Raw genomic sequence first — 20,835 nt, 5'->3', positions numbered from 1 at the left:
TCAGGGAAGCAGCATAGATACCTTTGGTTTTTAGCTGCAAACAAACAAATAGGCTTCACAACACATAGTAAATAGCCCATACACCAACTGTACTGGGCTGGCTCAGATATGGAAAAACCAATGTGACAAGACAATCATGGTTCCAGTGAATATCGTAGATGGATGAGCCGGCTAGTGAAGTATAGGCCTTCAGCTTGGCTACATAGTGTGAAATGTTGGACAATTATACAGTAACGGAATTGCGCTAAGACTCCAATTCTTCTATTAAAATGTATGCTAAACAAAATACATTAATTTCAAAGTTTAACAAACCATACAACTCTATGCACAAGGACTACTTTTAACAAACAACTGTGCAGATGCAAACTTTGGTAACAGAATTTCGGTAAAATCATTGTTTTGTGTCCACGTTTTACAAAAAGTCTTAAATATCTGCTCCCAATGAAGATGCAACAATGTAGAAAGAATGGGGTGTCCGCTATGTCATGACACATAGACTTTGAAAAAATATATTTTGGTTATTGAACTATAGTAAGTGAAGTGGATTTACACCCGGTAACGGAATTTCATCATGGGTCCCAGATCTGTATTACACAGAACATAATAATTATGGATAAGAAATGTATTTATTTTCATGGTGATGATGGATCCTAAATAGGTACACTAAGGTATAAACATGTGTCATGATCGTCGTAATGTCACGCCCTGGTCGAAGTATTTTGTGTTTATCTTCATGTATTGGGTCAGGCCAGGGTGTGGCATGGGTTTTTGTATGTGGTGTGTATATATTGGGATTGTAGCTAGTGAGGTGATCTAGCAAAGTCTATGGCTGTCTGGAGTGGTTCTCAATCAGAGGCAGGTGTTTATCGTTGTCTCTGATTGGGAACCATATTTAGGCAGCCATATTCTTTGAGTTGGTTGTGGGTGATTGTCCTTAGTGTCTTTGTTCCTTGTTCTGTGTGTATGTGCACCAGTATTAGGCTGTTTTGGTTTTCGTTACGTTTATTGTTTTGTAGGTTTTGTATTTAGATTCGTGGTACGTTTGTTCATTAAACATGGATCGCAATCTACACGCTGCATTTTGGTCCGACTCTCCTTCACACCTAGAAAACCGTTACACGTAAGAACACTCGGACCAAAGCGCAGCGTGAAATCGGTTCGACATATTTTATTTGAAGTGAACTGCACAAAAACAATAAAGAATAAACGAAATGTGACGTTCTGGAGTGCTCACAGGCAACAACACAAAAACAAGATCCCACAAAACACAGTGGGAAAATGGCTGCCTAAATATGATCCCCAATCAGAGACAACGATAAACAGCTGCCTCTGATTGGGAACCATACCTGGCCAACAACCTAGATTACCCACCCTAGTCACACCCCGATCTAACCAAAATAGAGAATAAAGGCTCTCTATGGTCAGGGCGTGACAACATGCAATATCCTCCTTTGGAATATTTGGGTATTTTTCTACACACATATTCTACACAAGACCAAATTTGGTTGGTCCGGACAGAACCAAATCTGAACCAATAATAGACGTCTATGTTGCACAAGTTTGGACATCAAAGTACAGCACAGTAGAGATCAGTTGAGTTCAGTACAGCACAGCACATAACAGCAAAGTTGAGTAGAGTCGAGTTCAGTACAGTACAATACAGTACATTATAGTTTACTCAGCTCTAGTGCATTCTACTGTATACAGTAATGAACTATACTCTACTTTTCTTTACTGTACTGTGCTGTCCAAACTTGTGAACCCAGCTGTTGTTTGTGACTACTATGATTTCCCATTGTAGCCAATTCAATTGCAGAAATTCAGTTAAAGAGTTTTTGGAAATTCCTTTACCAATTTTGAGTTTCACCACTTATAAATTCATAAAAAAATTGATATCAGTAAAAAACCCGATAACTAACTTTCATTATCCTCCGTCGTCATAAGGGAGAGAAATGTGAAAATATCTTAAAGATATATGGGGTTTTGGAATTACAAGGCACAAGGCAATGTTTCTTAACCTTACAGTAGGCAGACAAATGTCTCCAAAACTAAATATAAGTGTTGATATTAGTTCAACATTAATGTGTTTTGATGTATTTCTTATACCTTTTAAGACTTTTTTCTGGTAGACGTTATCTAAGAACTATTTTCCATCTGTTTGACAAGAAATTAAATCCTTTGCTTATTCCAAATGGTTGAAAAATGCTATGCTTTAATTTGGAAAAATAAATAGACTCTTAGCTTTAATTTCACACCAAATTTGACATGCTCTTATGAACTTCACATGCTGGTGCTCATGGGTCCTTTTACATGGAAATGACCAGGGTGTTAGTGTGGGTCTTACTTTTTTCAAAATGCCAACTGACTTTTGGCAGACTGAGTACCTATCAGACATGGATGCTAGGTGACCTTTCTCTCCCCTTCACAAACACACTGGCTTATTAGAGGGGCGTGACTCAGCATAATCTCTCCACAGACAGACAGACAGACAGACAGACAGACAGACAGACAGACAGACAGACAGACAGACAGACAGACAGAAGGTGCTGACACACACACATGTACCAACCACAGGAGGATGGTGTCACCTTAATTGGGGAGGACGGAGCGGAATAAGTGGAATGGTATAAAAAACATCAAACATATGGTTTCCATGTATTTGATGCCATAATATTTGCTCTGATCAAGACATAATTCTAAACCGTCCTCCCCTCAGCAGCCTCCTGTGGTGCACACGCATGCACACACACACACACACACACACACACACGTGTCTCTGGCCATGCGTCAACTCTTGACACTGAGGAGCTGAGCAGGACATGATTCCAAAGAAACAGAGAGTTGAAGAAAAAAAGAGAGCAGGAATGAAAGAGGGATTCAAATAGAAATGTGAGTGTCAGCCTAACTCTGACAGGTGGAGCTGTTTGTTACGCTAACTGACCGTCTAGCTGCCAGGCCAAGCAGACCGATGGACATTTTTCCAGATGTATTTCTCTATCTGTCTTTTCTTCCTCTAGCTGACAGCAGAGTACACAGACACACAACAGGACGAGACGTGATTGGGGTGGGAGAAAATATAAACGGCTCAATTTGACGGGTCAGTACTTCTTAGCCAATGCAATATAGTGAGAGTTGTCTCAGTGTGGTGCCATTTTGGTTCAATACGTTGGGTGAGTGAGTCCATGTCTATCCTTGTCCATGAGGCTGTTGTGTCTCTACTATGGTTAAATGATATCTCATGCTATTTTCAAATCGATTAGCTAACGTTTAATTGATTACGTGATTGAATTAAACCATGCAACAATTAAACCATTAATAACCTGGAACACCACAGAAGCATTAGTTTATATGGAGCGTCTATCTCCCGAATCCATTCCAATCTGAAGATCTTTTGGCTCAAATTGGCTCAATGACTTATTTACTAACTAATTAAACAATTACAGAATATACAATACATAATAACATTATACAGTACATAACATCCCTAGTGGACCAAACAAAAACAGTTTGGTTATAACACGATAGATTCAGAGAGGAAACGGGGGTTGTGGAGGAAGACAAATTAACATGGGTCTCTATCGGACATGGAAAGCTATTCTCGCATAAATATGAATGCATATGCACTTTAACAATCGCTCGTTCGGATAAAGGAATGTAATCAGTATTTACGATTGAGCTGGTGATGTGAGGCTCTGGTTTGCCCAGTCGAGGTCGCCATTGTCCTTTGTAGATTCTGCCGGGTCATCGTGGAGTGAGATGTTTATCTCACTAGTGGTCTTCTGCGTCAGACAATGTTCTTACTAGATTTGCTACCATTCCAGCTGCAGTGTGTTAGGCTGTAATCTAGGACTCACTTCTTGAGTGGTCAATAGTTCAGAGTTCATACCATTTCACGTGTGGAGCAAGCTCTTATGTTTTCTGGCCTGTAGGGTTGAAATTAGAATTAGCCCTTTTTAAATGTGAAGACAAGTCCTCACGGTATTTGGACCTGAGGATTATTTTCGTCACGGAGGCTATTATTCAAGAGTGGAAAAGGGGTTGGTCTACCATTTCCAACCAAAGTCTATTCATTTGGGCATGGCTACTGACTTAGTTAAACTTTACATGGAGGCCAATTCTCTCATTTTAAAGGTTAACATCACATTACATCATTTCGCAAATAGTTTCATCTTTACTCATTCATTTTATACAAGAATTAGATGCGAGCCTCATAACTGGGGAACCTGTATAAACAGAGTTAGGGTAATGTGGCTGTATTGTCTTTCATTAGGTCACGAACATGAAACAAAATGGACCCGGTCGTAGCTGGCTTCTCCACCGACCGTTTACACATTCTCTAAAATAGGAATATTGTTCAATTCTCAAATTCAGGGACATAGAATTTGGCGTAAAACTCTCCCCCCCTCTCCTCCTAACAGGAGAGAAAGGGCTAGCATCATGACAAGGCCATTTAACCTGTACATGTGTACATGTGTACAATACTGTGTGTATTTACAAACGCTCTTATTAAACGTGTTCAATTCCTCAATCGTATGCTACTCATATTCATAACGCCACAAAAGGCCAGTTAATGTTTGAACATCCAAACACTAATTATTGCCATCTGGATTATGAGAAACACATGCTGAATCAATAATAAGAAATAATAATGATTCTACAGTCAAGGTAAGACTGTAAGCCTAGTATAAGCACATCTCTGGCCTCCTCATGTGGCTTACAGGGGCTGTGAGCTATGCTATTAACTACACAGGTGTGATCCTGTTAAAACAGGGGATTCATAAGGTCTTGGTATTGTGGAGAGAATAAGGAGAGGATAATCAGAACACAATATAGACCTGTCAGACTTTATCCCACCACCCCCTCCTCTCCTCTCGCCTCTACCCTTCTCCCCCTTCCTCTCCTCTGCCTCCTCTCCCCTCTCCTCCTCCCCTCTTCATATCCGGACCACCTAGGTACCCCAGGGGTGTTCGCTGAAGAAAACCTTTATCTCCACTGGATAACATTTACATTTTACCTCAGACAGTCAGACAGCTCCCCCAATCCCTTCCCCAACCTCCCTTCCCCTTCCCTATCCTCCGCCCAAACCCCCTTCCATTGCTTGCTCTGCCCCTACTATCCTTCTCTGCTCCACCTGCAGCATGCTAAAGGGCACACAGACTCCCTCCAAGGACCTGCTGCCAGGTGCGCCTCCATCGATACCCAAGCTGGCGACAGGCCATCCCACTACTGGGTCTCTCCCCTCTTTTCACTATTTCCCCTCTACCCCTCTCTCTTTGTGTCTGTGTGTTCTAGGGGTGTACTGGATGGATGCAGGGGGCAGAGAGGGCTGGGGTTTTGGGGGGAATCTTACAGATGTGAGGAGAGGAGACAGCCCCAATTTTCTCTTTGGCAAAACAGACAATCAATAAAATGCTTTTATACAGTATCTCTCTCTCCCCTGCTATCTGTCCTCCTAGGATGCTTTGTGTAAGATTCCCTGCCTGGGGCATACTCCCTACACACACAGATTCACACAGACATACAAACGCACAGACGCACACGCACCCACACACTTATCCTCGACAGCCCTCGGCAAAACAAACCGAACGTCTTTGTCTTCACACCTGACTCTACCAACCCCTGTCTCGCTCTCTCTCTCTATCTTTCTCTCTCTTTCTTTATCCCTCTCTTTCTCTCTCCCATCATCTCAGTAATTGTCTGCATTAACTCGTTTCAGAGGATGAATGAATATGAATTAATCACATTAACACTCCACTTCAATTCTGCCGACGGGGGGAATTATGGAGGACAGATGAGCTGATTAAGGGATTCATGAGACCTCACACAGCCATAAAATATTGATGCAGTCAGGCTCTGAGTCCTGTTCAGAAATATATCTATCAATCTATCTACCATTCTTATTAATCCCTAATCACTGATTCCTTAAATAAGCAGCTAGCGGAAGAATTGAATAGCTATCTGACCCTGAGTTAAAGAGGCCCACAGACCTCATGCTGATTAGATCAAGACCCAAAGGTTACTGCTCAAGTACACAAGTACTCAAGTACACAGTAAACGCAGTCAATTGGTCAGTCAACAATGATTCAGATTGCATCATTCAGATAGGTACTGCATGTATTAAGCAGTATTGGTGTCTCTGAGGGGTCTTTGGCCCGGTTTGATAACTACATCTCTCAAAGCCAGAACATCTGCTGTCTCAGCCACTGCCTGTCACCAAGTGAGTACCCCAAGGGTTGATCCTAGGCCCCCATACTCTTCGCAATTTACATCAATAACATAGCTCAGGCAGTAGGAAGCTCTCTCATCCATTTATATGCAGATGATACAGTCTTATACTCAGATGGTCCCTCTCTGGATTTTGTGTTAAACGCTCTACAACACAGCTTTCTTAGTGTCCAACAAGCTTTCTCTGCCCTTAACCTTGTTCTGAACACCTGCAAAACAAAGGTCATGTGGTTTGGTAAGAAGAACGCCCCTCTCCCCACCGGTGTGATTACTACCTCTGAGGGTTTAGAGCTCATAACAAGTACTTGGGAGTAATGCTTGACGCTACACTGTCCTTCTCTCAGCACATATCCAAGCTGCAGGCTAAGGTTAAATCTAGACTTGGTTTCCTCTATCGTAATCGCTCCTCTTTTACCCCAGCTGCCAAACTAACCCTGATTCGTATGACCATCCTACCCATGCTAGATTATGGAGACATAATTTATAGATCGGCAGGTAAGAGTGCTCTCGAGCGGCTAGATGTTCTTTACCATTCGGCCATTAGATTTGCCACCAAAGCTCCTTATTGGACACATCACTGCACTCTATATTCCTCTGTAAACTAGTCACCTCTGTATACCCGTCACAAGACCCACTGGTTGACGCTTATTTATAAAACCCTCTTAGGCCTCACTCCCCCCTATCTGAGATATCTACTGCAGCCCCCATCCTCCACATACAACACCCGTTCTGCCAGTCACATTCTGTTAAAGGTCCCCAAAGCACACACATCCCTGGGTCGCTCTTCTTTTCAGTTCGCTGCACCTAGCGACTGGAACGAGCTGCAACAAACACTCAAACTGGGCAGTTTTATCTCAATCTCTTCATTCAAAGACTCAATCATGGACACTCATACTGACAGTTGTGGCTGCTTTGCGTGATGTATTGTTGTCTCTACCTTCTTGCCCTTTATGCTGTTGTCTGTGCCTAATAATGTTTGTACCATGTTTTGTGCTGCTACCATGTTGTGCTGCTGCCATGTTGTGTTGCTACCATGTGGTTGTTATGTTGCTACCATGTTGTTGTTATGTTGTGTTGCTACCATGTTGTTGTCATGTGTTGCTGCCATGACGTGTTGTTGTCTTTGGTCTCTCTTTATGTAGTGTTGTGGTGTCTCTCTTGTCTTGATGTGTGTTTTAGCCTATATTTTTTATTTTAATCACAGCCCCCGCAGGAGGTCTTTTGCCTTTTGGTAGGCCGTTGTCATGTCTTTACTATCATTAACTGAAGACTGGTAGTTTTTTATCAAAGATTCTCTGTTAATTAGTTAATACGCGATTAGACTGATTAATCATGTAACCATAATTACTAGGAAGTCGGGGCACCAAGGAAAAATATTCAGATTACAAAGTTATCATTTCCTAAAATAACTTTTCAGATATTTTATCTGATCAATTAGTCTTCGAATTAATGAATTATTTACTTTACCTCACGTTAGTCTCATTCCAAACGTCGTAAATTGTTGGTTATCTGCACGAACCCAGTCTTCACTATGAGTCATCCATACATCAATTGTCTTAGATAATTTATTTATTACTAATTAAGTAATTCACAGAAATGCATAAACAAACAAACAAACAAGGTAAATGTAATGCTAGGAGAATGTGCCCTAGTGGGCTAAACCGGCATGGTGGCTTGTTAGACAAAAGGGGAAGTGGGGGTCGACTAAGAAGTCACTACAAAGTGATAATTATAACAATTGAAATGCGAATCCCTTGCACATGAACGCTCACTCATTCGGGAACAATTGCAATCAATATATATATTTACGCTCAGTGTGTCGTCTAGATCAATGGTGAAAAGTTAGTTTCTTTTGTAGAATTGTCTGTCTCTCTCCCTCTCTCATTCGGTTGTGGTTAGAGTGGATAGTTCAGAGTGAAATTCGTTATAGAATGGATGTTTCGGCGGTTGTCGTTTTTCGCGTTCAATGATACCGAATTCCTAGCTGCAGACTAGTAATTAATATCAAAGACTTGTTCTTATTCTGTCGGTATCGATAGTCTAAGAGTTTAACCACGTGGTATGGTTAAAAGATTCAGCAATGGTCTACAACCTTTGTCTCCCCTAATGGAGAAAAACATGGTCTGCAACCTTTAGCCATCTCGTAATTGAGGTAAGCTTGATCTGCTGATCGAAAACACGAGTGGGGGTTTTATTCGGAAAACAGAAAAGGGCTGTCCCAGGACGCCTGAGCCTAACTGGACTCAGGGGCGGTCCTCTGATTTAGTTAACTCCAATCCCCTTTTTGAGTTTTCCTTCATTAAACAGTCCAAAATCATTAAACGTCTTCCATGAGATCCCCCAAGTTGTGACAGATGGACCAGTTCGTAACTGGATTCTTCACCGATCTTTTATACTTTCTCCGGAACATGAAATTTGTTCGTACCTCAAGTTCTGTGAGGTAGAAGGATTTCCTTTGATCTCCATGAAAATCTACTCTCTCTATACTGTGTGTCCATGAGGAGATCCTCAGGAATTTACGACGTCTCTCTGACCACAGCAATCTAGTTAAAGGAGGAAAGGGGGAGGCAGGGAGAGGGGGATGGGGCTTGCTATACCCAAAGAGGCCAACGTCATGACACCGTCATTGCAAATACACATTTGTTCTTAACTGACTTGCCTAGTTAAATAAAGGTTAAAAAATAATTCTAATTTATTAACTAAAAAGTGCTCAGTGGGACAGTTTCCCATTGGTTCACAACTGAGAGGATATGTTGTGTATCAGTGACAGCATAGACATATTGTGCACGTACGTACACATGCACACAAACACACAGCTGACTCACCAGGAATATCCTCTCCAGCTGATCCTGGATGTCCTTCATCCCAGGGAAAGCTGCCACTCCTTGGATCATCTCGATGAAGATACATCCTACACCCCTGGGGAGACACAGACAGCATCACCATTAGAGACAGAAAGACAGCATCCCCATTAGAGACAGACAGCATCACCATTAGAGACAGAAAGACAGCATCCCCATTAGAGACACACAGACAGCATCCCCATTAGAGACACACAGACAGCATCCCCATTAGATACACACAGACAGCATCCCCATTAGAGACACACAGACAGCATCCCCATTAGAGACACACAGATAGCATCCCCATTAGAGACACACAGACAGCATCAACTGAGCTGGAGAGATCCAGAGCCATCAGCAGTAAACATTTGAACCCCTCTATGAAGAATACTAGCCTCCACAACTACAATTCATCATGATTGAATCTATAGTGTACTCAAATGGCTTTGTAGAAGTGCACAGTATATTTTGAAAGGCAAATGGTTTACTCTTGGGGAATATTTTAATTTCCATCTAAATCTATGGTTGATGTCTTGATTTGCTAGAGGATTTAGCTCCAGTAAAGTATTTGTTCAGAAAACTAACTCTTCTCTCTCTCCACTGGCCATCCCATTATCCAACGATCTGAGGTGGTGATGGTTGGATAATGGGATGCCCAGTGGAGAGAGAAGGAGAGAGGGATGGAGAAAGAGAGAGGTGGCCAGTTCTGGAGAGTGGTGTGTGTGTGTGTGTTTAAACAGGTGTCAGAGCCCATTTGTCAGAGAGCTATTGTTTCCTGACAGATTCACTTTCTGGCCCAGTGCACACTGCTCCGTCTCTCCCTCTCTCTTTCCCTCCATCTCTACATGACCGGCTGAGCGGTCCTGATGTTGAGCGGTCCTGAGCAGCCACACAGCTAATGCAGAAAAAGAAAGTGGGATAAATAGAAAGAAAGAACGAACGAAAGAAAGAAAGAAAGACAGAGAGAAAACCACCAGCACCACTTTCATTGACTTAAACTCTCATTTTTGAAAACATAATCTATACGTACAGACCAGGAAGAGCGCTATACATTTTGAGAAGTCCAATCATTTGAAGTAGGTGCTGGATTGAACAATACATGTTCATCACCAAACTGTTCAGATTTTTCCAAGATCTTTATACAGAGACTGGTGTTAAATCAGATACAGAGGTTTGGCTTGGCAGGGAGAGGGATCAAACCTGCTACTAACAGTGTGAAAACAACAGGATTTCAACCACATCCTCCACTCTTCTTGTCACACCTCTCTCTGTCTGTCTGTCTGTCTGGGTCCACAGTGGTCTGTCAGCTTGACTGACAGGTGCCTGGTGAAATGGCAGGCTCACTGAGGCGATAACAGCCATAAAAATAGACTAGAGGAAGAATCCCTGTTCTGTTCCACCCTATTCTTCCCTTTCCTCCTGTCTTCCAGATTCAGATCTGTTCCTTTAACGTGTCAGTGGTTTGACGGATATGGGACAGACTGTTACCCAAACCAGTGACCCAGCACTGAGCACACTGCGGTCGATGTGAGCGCTGCCTGTTCATGGAACATTGCTTTCTAAGTGACGGTATAGGTCTTTCTATGTTGAGTGGCTCCAGTCTCGGTGGAGTGGAAAAGTGCCCTGAGGATTTGCCCACCTGCTCTACTGCCCACCTAACCCGCTGCCTCTCCCTCCCCACTATGCTTTAATTACCCGCGCTGGGATGCAGCTGGGGTCCTTGGAAAGGGGCGTCCTCGAGGACTGCCTGTCCAGATCGATGTGGCCACGGATCATTTCACAGCCTGGACGGCAGCTCTGGAAGACCCCTATCCATATCCTGACTAAAGCTATCTGTCTGTCGCCATAGGAAGGCCTCTGTCTGCCCATGTCCTCAGTAAATGTTCCTTTCTGTCCATACTGAGCCTCAGTCTCAGCCAGGCCAGGTCTCCCAGCTTCTCCTCAACCCCAGATAGAGACATGGCCAGGTCTCTCCCTCACCTCCTTATGGAACACATTCACACAGCTGTCTGTGGCTCTCTGTGGGGTTCACACCTAATCTGATCTAGAGGAGGAAGTATTCTCCCTGTTGTGGAGAGGGATGTGGCAAGAGGTAGGGGGTCAGGGGTTAAAGGTCAGTGGTACTACCCACCACATGTCCAGGCAGGTGGAGTAGTCTGTGGATCCCAGGAGGACATCAGGGGGGCGGTACCACAGGGTCACCACCTCATTGGAGTAGGTGTGGCTGGGGACTGACTTAGCCCGTGCCAGACCTGCAGGAGAGAACACACACACACACTGTAAGGAACAAATAGTGGGAACAGAAACATAATGTATATGTTAACTTTATCATTGAATGCCCTCCACTGAGGCTCCATAAGATGAGAGAAAAGCTGACTAGTGCAAAGCAGAGCAGGTCTTGCCTGAGGTGCTCTTTGACATGGAGCCTGGGTACCAACAGGCCCAGAGCTATCAGAATACTAATCAGACATATTCAAAGCTACAATAGACCATCTCCATACACAACATCTAACATCAAGGACACCGCCCCCTAAGCTGACGGTACAGTATTGTGTGTGTGTGTGTGTGCTGGCACTGCAGAGCCAGCTAGTTTTAATGAGTCTGGTGGCATTTAGCTAGCTGTCCTCCCAGGGGGTGAGACTGGTTCATTAAAGCATATAGCTTAAACAGCCAAGACTTCCTGCCCCTGGTGCCAGCCCCGTGTGTGTGTGTGTGTGTGTGTGTGTGTGTGTGTGTGTGTGTGTGTGTGTGTGTGTGTGTGTGTGTGCAGGGTGATGCAGGGCAGGGGGTAGTTAACATGTCCCTATGCCAGAATAGACCCAGAGGGAGGTTGAGCCAGGCTTTCTCACAGTCTAACACTGTAATTTACAGACTAATCTGACCTGTAAACAATAGGCTGTGTCACAGAGAGGAGAGACCAATATCCCAGACACACTGAGAGCCTATCATTTACACTGAGGGTGCTGTGAGGTGTGTGTGTGTGTGTGTGTGTGTAGGGGGGACTGGGAGGTTAACGCAGGGCAGGAGCAGGGAGGAGAGATCTAATCATCATAAAAAGACCAGAATAATAGACTGATGGGGTAGTTACAGTATATGGGTTGTCTGGCTGTAGGTTCATCTGAATGATAGAGAGATGGAGAGAGAAAGGCAGGGAAGGAAGGTAGCGGAAGGAGAGTGATGGAGAGAGAAAGGGAGGGAGGGAAGGTAGAGGAAGGAGAGTGATGGAGAGAGAAAGGGAGGGAGGGAAGGTAGAGGAAGGAGAGTGATGGAGAGAGAAAGGCAGGAAGGGAAGGTAGAGGGAGGAGAGGGAGGGATGGAGGGAGAAGGGGAGGGAGGGATGGATGGTAGAGGGAGGAGAGAGATGGAGGGAGAAAGACAGGAAGGGAAGGTAGAGGGAGGAGAGGGATGGAGGGAGAAAGGGAGGGAGGGATGGATGGATGGAAGAGGGAGGAGAGGGATGGAGGGAGAAAAGGTGTGGGGGGGGGTAGTGGGAGGAGAGGGATGGAGGGAGAAAAGGAGGGGGGGATAGTGGGAGGAGAGGGATAGAGGGAGAAAGGGAAGGAAGGTAGAAGGAAGGGGGTAGAGAGATGTAGGGAGAAAGACAGGGAGTGATAGGAAATAGTGGGAGTGTGTACTGTACTTGCACTCCAGGACCTAGATGATTGAATTCCCTCTCCTCTCCTCCTCCAGTGTAGTCACCACAGTAACAGCACGAAACAGGTGGATGGATTGCTCTTGCTCTTTCTATAGAATGGTGACTTCCCGGTGGCCCTGACATTCTACATCAGAGAACACCTGAGAGACCTACTGCAGCGAGAGGCTCCATTTCAAAAGGCCTGACCCCCAGGCTTCACACACATGCACCAACGCACACAACGACCTGCATACCTTCAAACACTGACACTCCTGGCATTGAGACGACAGTTTCACACTATACAACCGGTGTGGCTCCTGGCTGGCCTTCCATTCCAGGTCGTCCCGGAATGAAGGTCACACACCCACGCACGTATATGTAGGAAAGTACACACACACACACAAACACACACACACACACACACACACACACACACACACACACACACACACACACACACGTAGCCCTGGGTGTAAAGTTCAGTCGAGAATTATACATCACACTGTGTCCCCATGGCAACACCAGGGGTCAGAGAACTGAGGGCAGGAGAGGAGGAGGAAGAGAAGAGGGGGATGAAGAAGAATACAGCCAGAGAGGAGACTGGAATCGACTCCATATCCCCCCTGGGACAAACAACCCAAGCCTTCTTTTGAAGTTCACTCTGAAGTCAAATGACTTTCAGGTCTCTCTGTGTAGCCTCCTCCTCATCTTCCTCGTCTTCCTCCTCCTCACTCCCCACCTCCTCGGCTGCTGTGTCTAAAGCTACGATAAATCCACGGGGAGAAAAAAACAAGCTATACCAAAAAAAATGATGATTTGTTAAAATAAAAACCAGCATTTATCATTACAAAAAACACTGAAAAACAATCTTGCAGATGCTGCACTACACAACTTGTTTCCGTCATGAATTGTGTAGCCAGAATAGAAAACAGGGTAAATTAAATAATGTGTCACTCCTCGCCTGCATCATCCCAGTCTAATATATGATGATGAATGTATGATTGCGTGATATGTAACAATACCCCCTGCTCACATCTCAAATATATTTATATATAACAAAACTAGGTATAAAATGGCTTTAAAATATGTTATAATGCTTTGGAAGTAATTTAGCATACTTGCACAGGATTCTGCTGGCAATAACGGATTGTGTGCGCTTGGCAGATCATTTTTGTCTGGTCTGATAGATTCTGGGAAATGTGTGACGTGTGTGTGCGTGCTGGTGCTTCTTCGTGATCTGGGATGAGGACATTAACATTTTTATTCCCATTTGCTTATCAAACACACACACATAAACAAGCAAAACTAGTATTTAAGATCAGAATTTGTTTTATTTCCTCTGCTAAGAAAATCGAATTAGACAGTTGGCTCACATGCCTAATTAATTAATCCATCCAGACATGGGCTTTCTACTTCCTGTGCTTCTCCCCACTTCTCCTCTCATATACAGTTGTATTACCTAAAGGTCTGTGGTGGATCACCTGCCACCTGCCTCTCTGTCTGTCTATCACAGCCTGTCTCTCTGTCTGTCTATCACAGCCTGTCTCTCTGTCTGTCTATCACAGCCTGTCTCTCTGTCTGTCTATCACAACCTGTCTCTCTGTCTGTCTATCACAGCCTGTCTCTCTGTCTGTCTATCACAGCCTGCCTCTCTGTCTGTCTATCACAGCCTGTCTCTCTGTCTGTCTCTCTGTCTGTCTATCACAGCCTGTCTCTCTGTCTGTCTATCACAGCCTGTCTCTATGTCTGTCTATCACAGCCTGTCTCTCTGTCTGTCTATCACAACCTGTCTCTCTGTCTGTCTATCACAGCCTGTCTCTCTGTCTGTCTATCACAGCCTGCCTCTCTGTCTGTCTATCACAGCCTGTCTCTCTGTCTGTCTCTCTGTCTGTCTATCACAGCCTGCCTCTCTGTCTGTCTATCACAGCCTGTCTCTCTGTCTGTCTCTCTGTCTGTCTATCACAGCCTGTCTCTCTGTCTGTCTATCACAGCCTGTCTCTCTGTCTGTCTATCACAACCTGTCTCTCTGTCTGTCTATCACAGCCTGTCTCTCTGTCTGTCTATCACAGCCTGCCTCTCTGTCTGTCTATCACAGCCTGTCTCTCTGTCTGTCTCTCTGTCTGTCTATCACAGCCTGTCTCTCTGTTTGTCTATCACAGCCTGTCTCTATGTCTGTCTATCACAGCCTGTCTCTCTGTCTGTCTATCACAACCTGTCTCTCTGTCTGTCTATCACAGCCTGTCTCTCTGTCTGTCTATCACAGCCTGCCTCTCTGTCTGTCTATCACAGCCTGTCTCTCTGTCTGTCTCTCTGTCTGTCTATCACAGCCTATCTCTCTGTCTGTCTATCACAGCCTGTCTCTCTGTCTGTCTATCACAGCCTGTATCTCTGTCTGTCTATCACAGCCTGTCTCTCTGTCTGTCTATCATAGCCTGTCTCTCTGTCTGTCTATCATAGCCTGTCTCTCTGTCTGTCTATCACAGCCTGTCTCTCTGTCTGTCTATCACAGCCTGTCTCTCTGTCTGTCTATCACAGCCTGTCTCTCTGTCTGTCTATCATAGCCTGTCTCTCTGTCTGTCTATCACAGCCTGTCTCTCTGTCTGTCTATCATAGCCTGTCTCTCTGTCTGTCTATCACAGCCTGTCTCTCTGTCTGTATATCACAGTCTGTCTCTCTGTCTGTCTATCACAGCCTGTCTCTCTGTCTGTCTATCACAGCCTGTCTCTATGTCTGTCTATCACAGCCTGTCTCTCTGTCTGTCTATCACAGCCTGTCTCTCTGTATGTCTATCACAGCCTGTCTCTCTGTATGTCTATCACAGCATGTCTCTCTGTAGGTCTATCACAGCCTGTCTCTCTGTATGTCTATCACAGCCTGTCTCTCTGTATGTCTATCACAGCCTGTCTCTCTGTCTGTCTATCATAGCCTGTCTCTCTGTCTGTCTATCACAGCCTGTCTCTCTGTATATCTATCACAGCCTGTCTCTCTGTATGTCTATCACAGCCTGTCTCTCTGTCTGTCTATCACAGCCTGTCTCTCTGTATGTCTATCACAGTCTGTCTCTCTGTATGTCTATCATAGCCTGTCTCTCTGTCTGTCTATCACAGCCTGTCTCTCTGTATGTCTATCACAGCCTGTCTCTCTGTATGTCTATCACAGCCTGTCTCTCTGTCTGTCTATCACAGCCTGTCTCTCTGTATGTCTATCACAGCCTGTCTCTCTGTATGTCTATCATAGCCTGTGTCTCTGTATGTCTATCATAGCCTGTCTCTCTGTCTGTCTATCACAGCCTGTCTCTCTGTATGTCTATCATAGCCTGACTCTCTGTATGTCTATCATAGCCTGTCTCTCTGTCTGTCTATCACAGCCTGTCTCTCTGTATGTCTATCATAGCCTGTCTCTCTGTCTGTCTATCACAGCCTGTCTCTCTATGTCTATCATAGCCTGTCTCTCTGTATGTCTATCACAGCCTGTCTCTCTGTATGTCTATCATAGCCTGTCTCTCTGTATGTCTATCACAGCCTGTCTCTCTGTATGTCTATCACAGCCTGTCTCTCTGTCTGTCTATCACAGCCTGTCTCTCTGTATGTCTATCACAGCCTGTCTCTCTGTATGTCTATCACAGCCTGTCTCTCTGTCTGTCTATCACAGCCTGTCTCTCTGTCTGTCTATCACAGCCTGTCTCTCTGTCTGTCTATCACAGCCTGTCTCTCTGTCTGTCTATCACAGCCTGTCTCTCTGTATGTCTATCACAGCCTGTCTCTCTGTATGTCTATCATAGCCTGTGTCTCTGTATGTCTATCATAGCCTGTCTCTCTGTCTGTCTATCACAGCCTGTCTCTCTGTATGTCTATCATAGCCTGACTCTCTGTATGTCTATCATAGCCTGTCTCTCTGTCTGTCTATCACAGCCTGTCTCTCTGTATGTCTATCATAGCCTGTCTCTCTGTCTGTCTATCACAGCCTGTCTCTCTATGTCTATCATAGCCTGTCTCTCTGTATGTCTATCACAGCCTGTCTCTCTGTATGTCTATCATAGCCTGTCTCTCTGTATGTCTATCACAGCCTGTCTCTCTGTATGTCTATCACAGCATGTCTCTCTGTCTGTCTATCACAGCCTGTCTCTCTGTCTGTCTATCACAGCCTGTCTCTCTGTCTGTCTATCACAGCCTGTCTCTCTGTCTCTCTATCATAGCCTGTCTCTCTGTCTGTCTATCACAGCCTGTCTCTCTGTCTGTCTATCATAGCCTGTCTCTCTGTCTGTCTATCACAGCCTGTCTCTCTGTCTGTCTATCACAGCCTGTCTCTCTGTATGTCTATCACAGCCTGTCTCTCTGTCTGTCTATCACAGCCTGCCTCTCTGTTTGTCTATCACAGCCTGTCTCTCTGTATGTCTATCACAGCCCATTTCACCACACTAAGTGATCCCTAATGCAGCAAACAGCACACATCCCAGTCAGGTCTTTCCCTGTATACAGTTGAAGTGGGAAGTTTACATACACTTAGGCTGGAGTCATTAAAACTTGTTTTTTAACCACTCAACACATTTCTTGTTAACACAGCATAGTTTTGGCAAGTCGGTTAGGACATCTACTTTGTGCATGACACAAGTCATTTTTCCAACAATTGTTGACAGACAGATTATTTCACTTCACTACATTCACTGTATCACAATTCTGGTGGGTCAGAGGTTTACATACACTAAATTGACTGTGCCTTTAAACAGCTTGGAAAATTCCAGAAAATGATGTCATGGCTTTAGAAGCTTCTGATAGACTATTTGACATAATTTGAGTCAATTGGAGGTGTACCTGTGGATGTATTTCAAGGCCTACCTTCAAACTCAGTGCCTCTTTGCTTGACATCATGGGAAAATCAAAATAAATCAGCCAAGACCTCAAATTTGTTTTTGTAGACCTCCACAAGTATGGCCATCACAAAGCCCTGACCTCAATCATATAGAACATTTGTGGGCAAACTGAAAAAGCGTGTGCGAGCAAGGAGGCCTACAAACCTGACTCAGTTACACCAGCTCTGTCAGGAGGAATGGGCCAAAATTCATCCAAATCATTGTGGGAAGCTTGTGAAAGGCTACCCGAAACATTTGACCCAAGTTAAACAATTTAAAATGCAATGCTGCCAAATACTAATTGAGTATGTAAACTTCTGACCCACTGGGAATGTGATGAAAGAATAAAAAGCTGAAATAAATCATTATCTCTACTATTATTCTGACATTTCACATTGTTAAAATAAAGTGGTGATCCTAACTGACCTAAAACAGGGAATTTTTACTAGGATTAAATGTCAGGAGTTATGAATAACTGAGTTTAAATGTATTTGGCTAAGGTGTATGTAAACTTCTGACTTCAACTGTACAGTCGTGGCCAAAAGTTTTGAGAATGACACAAATATTAATTTTCACAAATTTTTTGCTGCTTCAGTGTCATTATATATTTTTGTCAGATGTTACTACGGAACTATGGCCCGTTCCTGTAGGTTCATGCTCTACAACATCCGCAGAGTACGACCCTGCCTCACACAGGAAGCGGCGCAGGTCCTAATCCAGGCACTTGTCATCTCCCGTCTGGATTACTGCAACTCGCTGTTGGCTGGGCTCCCTGCCTGTGCCATTAAACCCCTACAACTCATCCAGAACGCCGCAGCCCGTCTGGTGTTCAACCTTCCCAAGTTCTCTCACGTCACCCCGCTCCTCCGCTCCCTCCACTGGCTTCCAGTTGAAGCTCGCATCCGCTACAAGACCATGGTGCTTGCCTACGGAGCTGTGAGGGGAACGGCACCTCAGTACCTCCAGGCTCTGATCAGGCCCTACACCCAAACAAGGGCACTGCGTTCATCCACCTCTGGCCTGCTCGCCTCCCTACCACTGAGGAAGTACAGTTCCCGCTCAGCCCAGTCAAAACTGTTCGCTGCTCTGGCCCCCCAATGGTGGAACAAACTCCCTCACGACGCCAGGACAGCGGAGTCAATCACCACCTTCCGGAGACACCTGAAACCCCACCTCTTTAAGGAATACCTAGGATAGGATAAAGTAATCCTTCTCACCCCCCCCTTAATAGATTTAGATGCACTATTGTAAAGTGGCTGTTCCACTAGATGTCATAAGGTGAACGCACCAATTTGTAAGTCGCTCTGGATAAGAGCGTCTGCTAAATGACTTAAATGTAAATGTAAATGGAACACTGAAGTATAATTACAAGCATTTCATAAGTGTCAAAGACTTTAATTGACAATTACATGAAGTTGATGTAAAGAGTCAATATTTGCAGTGTTGACCCTTCTTTTTCAAGACCTCTACAATCCGCCCTAGCATGCTGTCAATTAACTTTTGGGCCACATCCTGACTGATGGCAGCCCATTCTTGCATAATCAATGCTTGGAGTTTGTCAGAATTGTAGGTTTTTGTTCGTCCACCCGCCTCTTGAGGATTGACCACAAATTCTAAATGGGATTAAGGTCTGGGGAGTTTCCTGGCTATGGATCCAAAATATCAATGTTTTGTTCCCCGAGCCACTTAGTTATCACTTTTGCCTTATGGCAAGGTGCTCCATCATGCTGGAAAAGGCATTGTTCGTCACCAAACGAAGAAGTTGCTCTCAGAGGATGTGTTGGTACCATTCTTTATTCATGGCTGTGTTCTTAGGCAAAATTTTGAGGGAGCCCACTCCCTTGACTGAGAAGCAACCCGAATGGTCTCAGGATGCTTTACTCTTGGCATGACACAGGACTGAAGGTAGCGCTCACTTGTCTTCTCCGGGACAAGCTTTTTTCCTGATGCCCCAAACAATCGGAAAGGGGATTCATCAGAGGAAATTACTTTACTCCAGTCCTCAGCAGTCCAATCCCTGTACCTTTTGCAGAATATCAGTCTGTCCCTGATGTTTTTCCTGGAGAGAAGTGGCTTCTTTGCTGCCCTTCTTTACACCAGGCTATCCTCCAAAAGTCTTCGCCTCACTGTGCGTGCAGATGCACTTACACCTGCCTGCTGCCATTCCTGAGCAAGCAGCTGAAATTACTTCAGGAGACGGTCCTGGCGCTTGCTGGACTTTCTTGGGCGCACTGAAGCCTTCTTCACAATAATTGAACCACTCTCCTTGAAGTTCTTGATGATCCGAAAAAATGGTTTATTTAGGTGCAATATTACTGGCAGCAATATCCTTACCTGTGAAGCCCTTTTTGTGCAAAGCAATGATGACGGCACATGTTTCCTTCCAGGTAACCATGGTTGACAGAGGAAGAACAATGATTCCAATGCACCACCCTCCTTTTGAAGCTTCCAGTCGGTTATTCAAACTCAATCAGCATGACAGAGTGACCTCCAGCCTTGTCCTCGTCAACACTCACACCTGTGTTAACGAGAGAATCACTGACTTGATGTCAGCTGGTCCTTTTGTGGCAGGGCTGAAATGCAGTAGAAATGTTTTGGGGGGATTCAGTTCATTTGCATGGCATTCTCAAAACTTTTGGCCATGACTGCATGCATGCATGCATGCATGCATACATGCACAGACAGACAGACAGACAGACAGACAGACAGACAGACAGACAGACAGACAGACAGACAGACAGACAGACAGACAGACAGACAGGATACCTCTGACGTTCCAACCAGATTCCTTCATCTCCATTGTCACATTGTTGCACTCTCCACAGATCATTATCCTAACCAGCTGTCTTCAAACTATATCACACACACACACACACACACACACACACACACACACACACACACACACACACACACACACACACACACACACACACACTACCTGACAAGGGAGGGAGGGAGATTATACAGTGTCTTCAATGTGGATACAGTATAGAACAAGTGACATCATCACTGCAATGTACTGTATCTATTGGTTGATTGTTAAACCAATGGCTGGATAGGTATTTGGATAGGTATTTGCAAGATGATTGTAATTTGCAGCATTGTTTTCAGGGTACCTAGGGGACATTTGTTTGTTTTGTTTCACTACAAGCTCAGCATAGAACATGTTGATAGTCTTATAATACCTCCCACAGTAGCCTGCGTCTGTTTCAAGGTGAGGCCTCCATACAGCCAGACATAATAAAGTGTGATTGTGGAGGAAATGGTCTTTGTGAGGCTCC

At 44.5% G+C, this 20,835-nt stretch overlaps 1 protein-coding gene across 2 annotated transcripts in view; it reads right to left on the bottom strand.

Annotated features, from left to right (window-relative positions):
* LOC115142176 (cyclin-dependent kinase 14) overlaps positions 1-20,835 on the bottom strand; it is a 315,071-nt gene that overhangs the window by 174,408 nt on the left and 119,828 nt on the right. For both annotated transcript variants that reach the window (XM_065028009.1, XM_065028010.1), the window contains 2 exons: positions 11,200-11,320; positions 9,051-9,144 (listed from right to left, as the gene is read on the bottom strand). In XM_065028009.1, coding sequence (XP_064884081.1) covers positions 9,051-9,144; positions 11,200-11,320 — 215 coding nt within the window. The remainder of the gene's footprint in view (positions 1-9,050; positions 9,145-11,199; positions 11,321-20,835) is intronic.

Source organism: Oncorhynchus nerka, linkage group LG14, assembly GCF_034236695.1.
Source record: "Oncorhynchus nerka isolate Pitt River linkage group LG14, Oner_Uvic_2.0, whole genome shotgun sequence".
Lineage (NCBI taxonomy): Eukaryota > Metazoa > Chordata > Actinopteri > Salmoniformes > Salmonidae > Oncorhynchus > Oncorhynchus nerka.
Note: the sequence above shows the minus strand (reverse complement) of the source record. Positions and strands in the feature narration are given on the sequence as shown.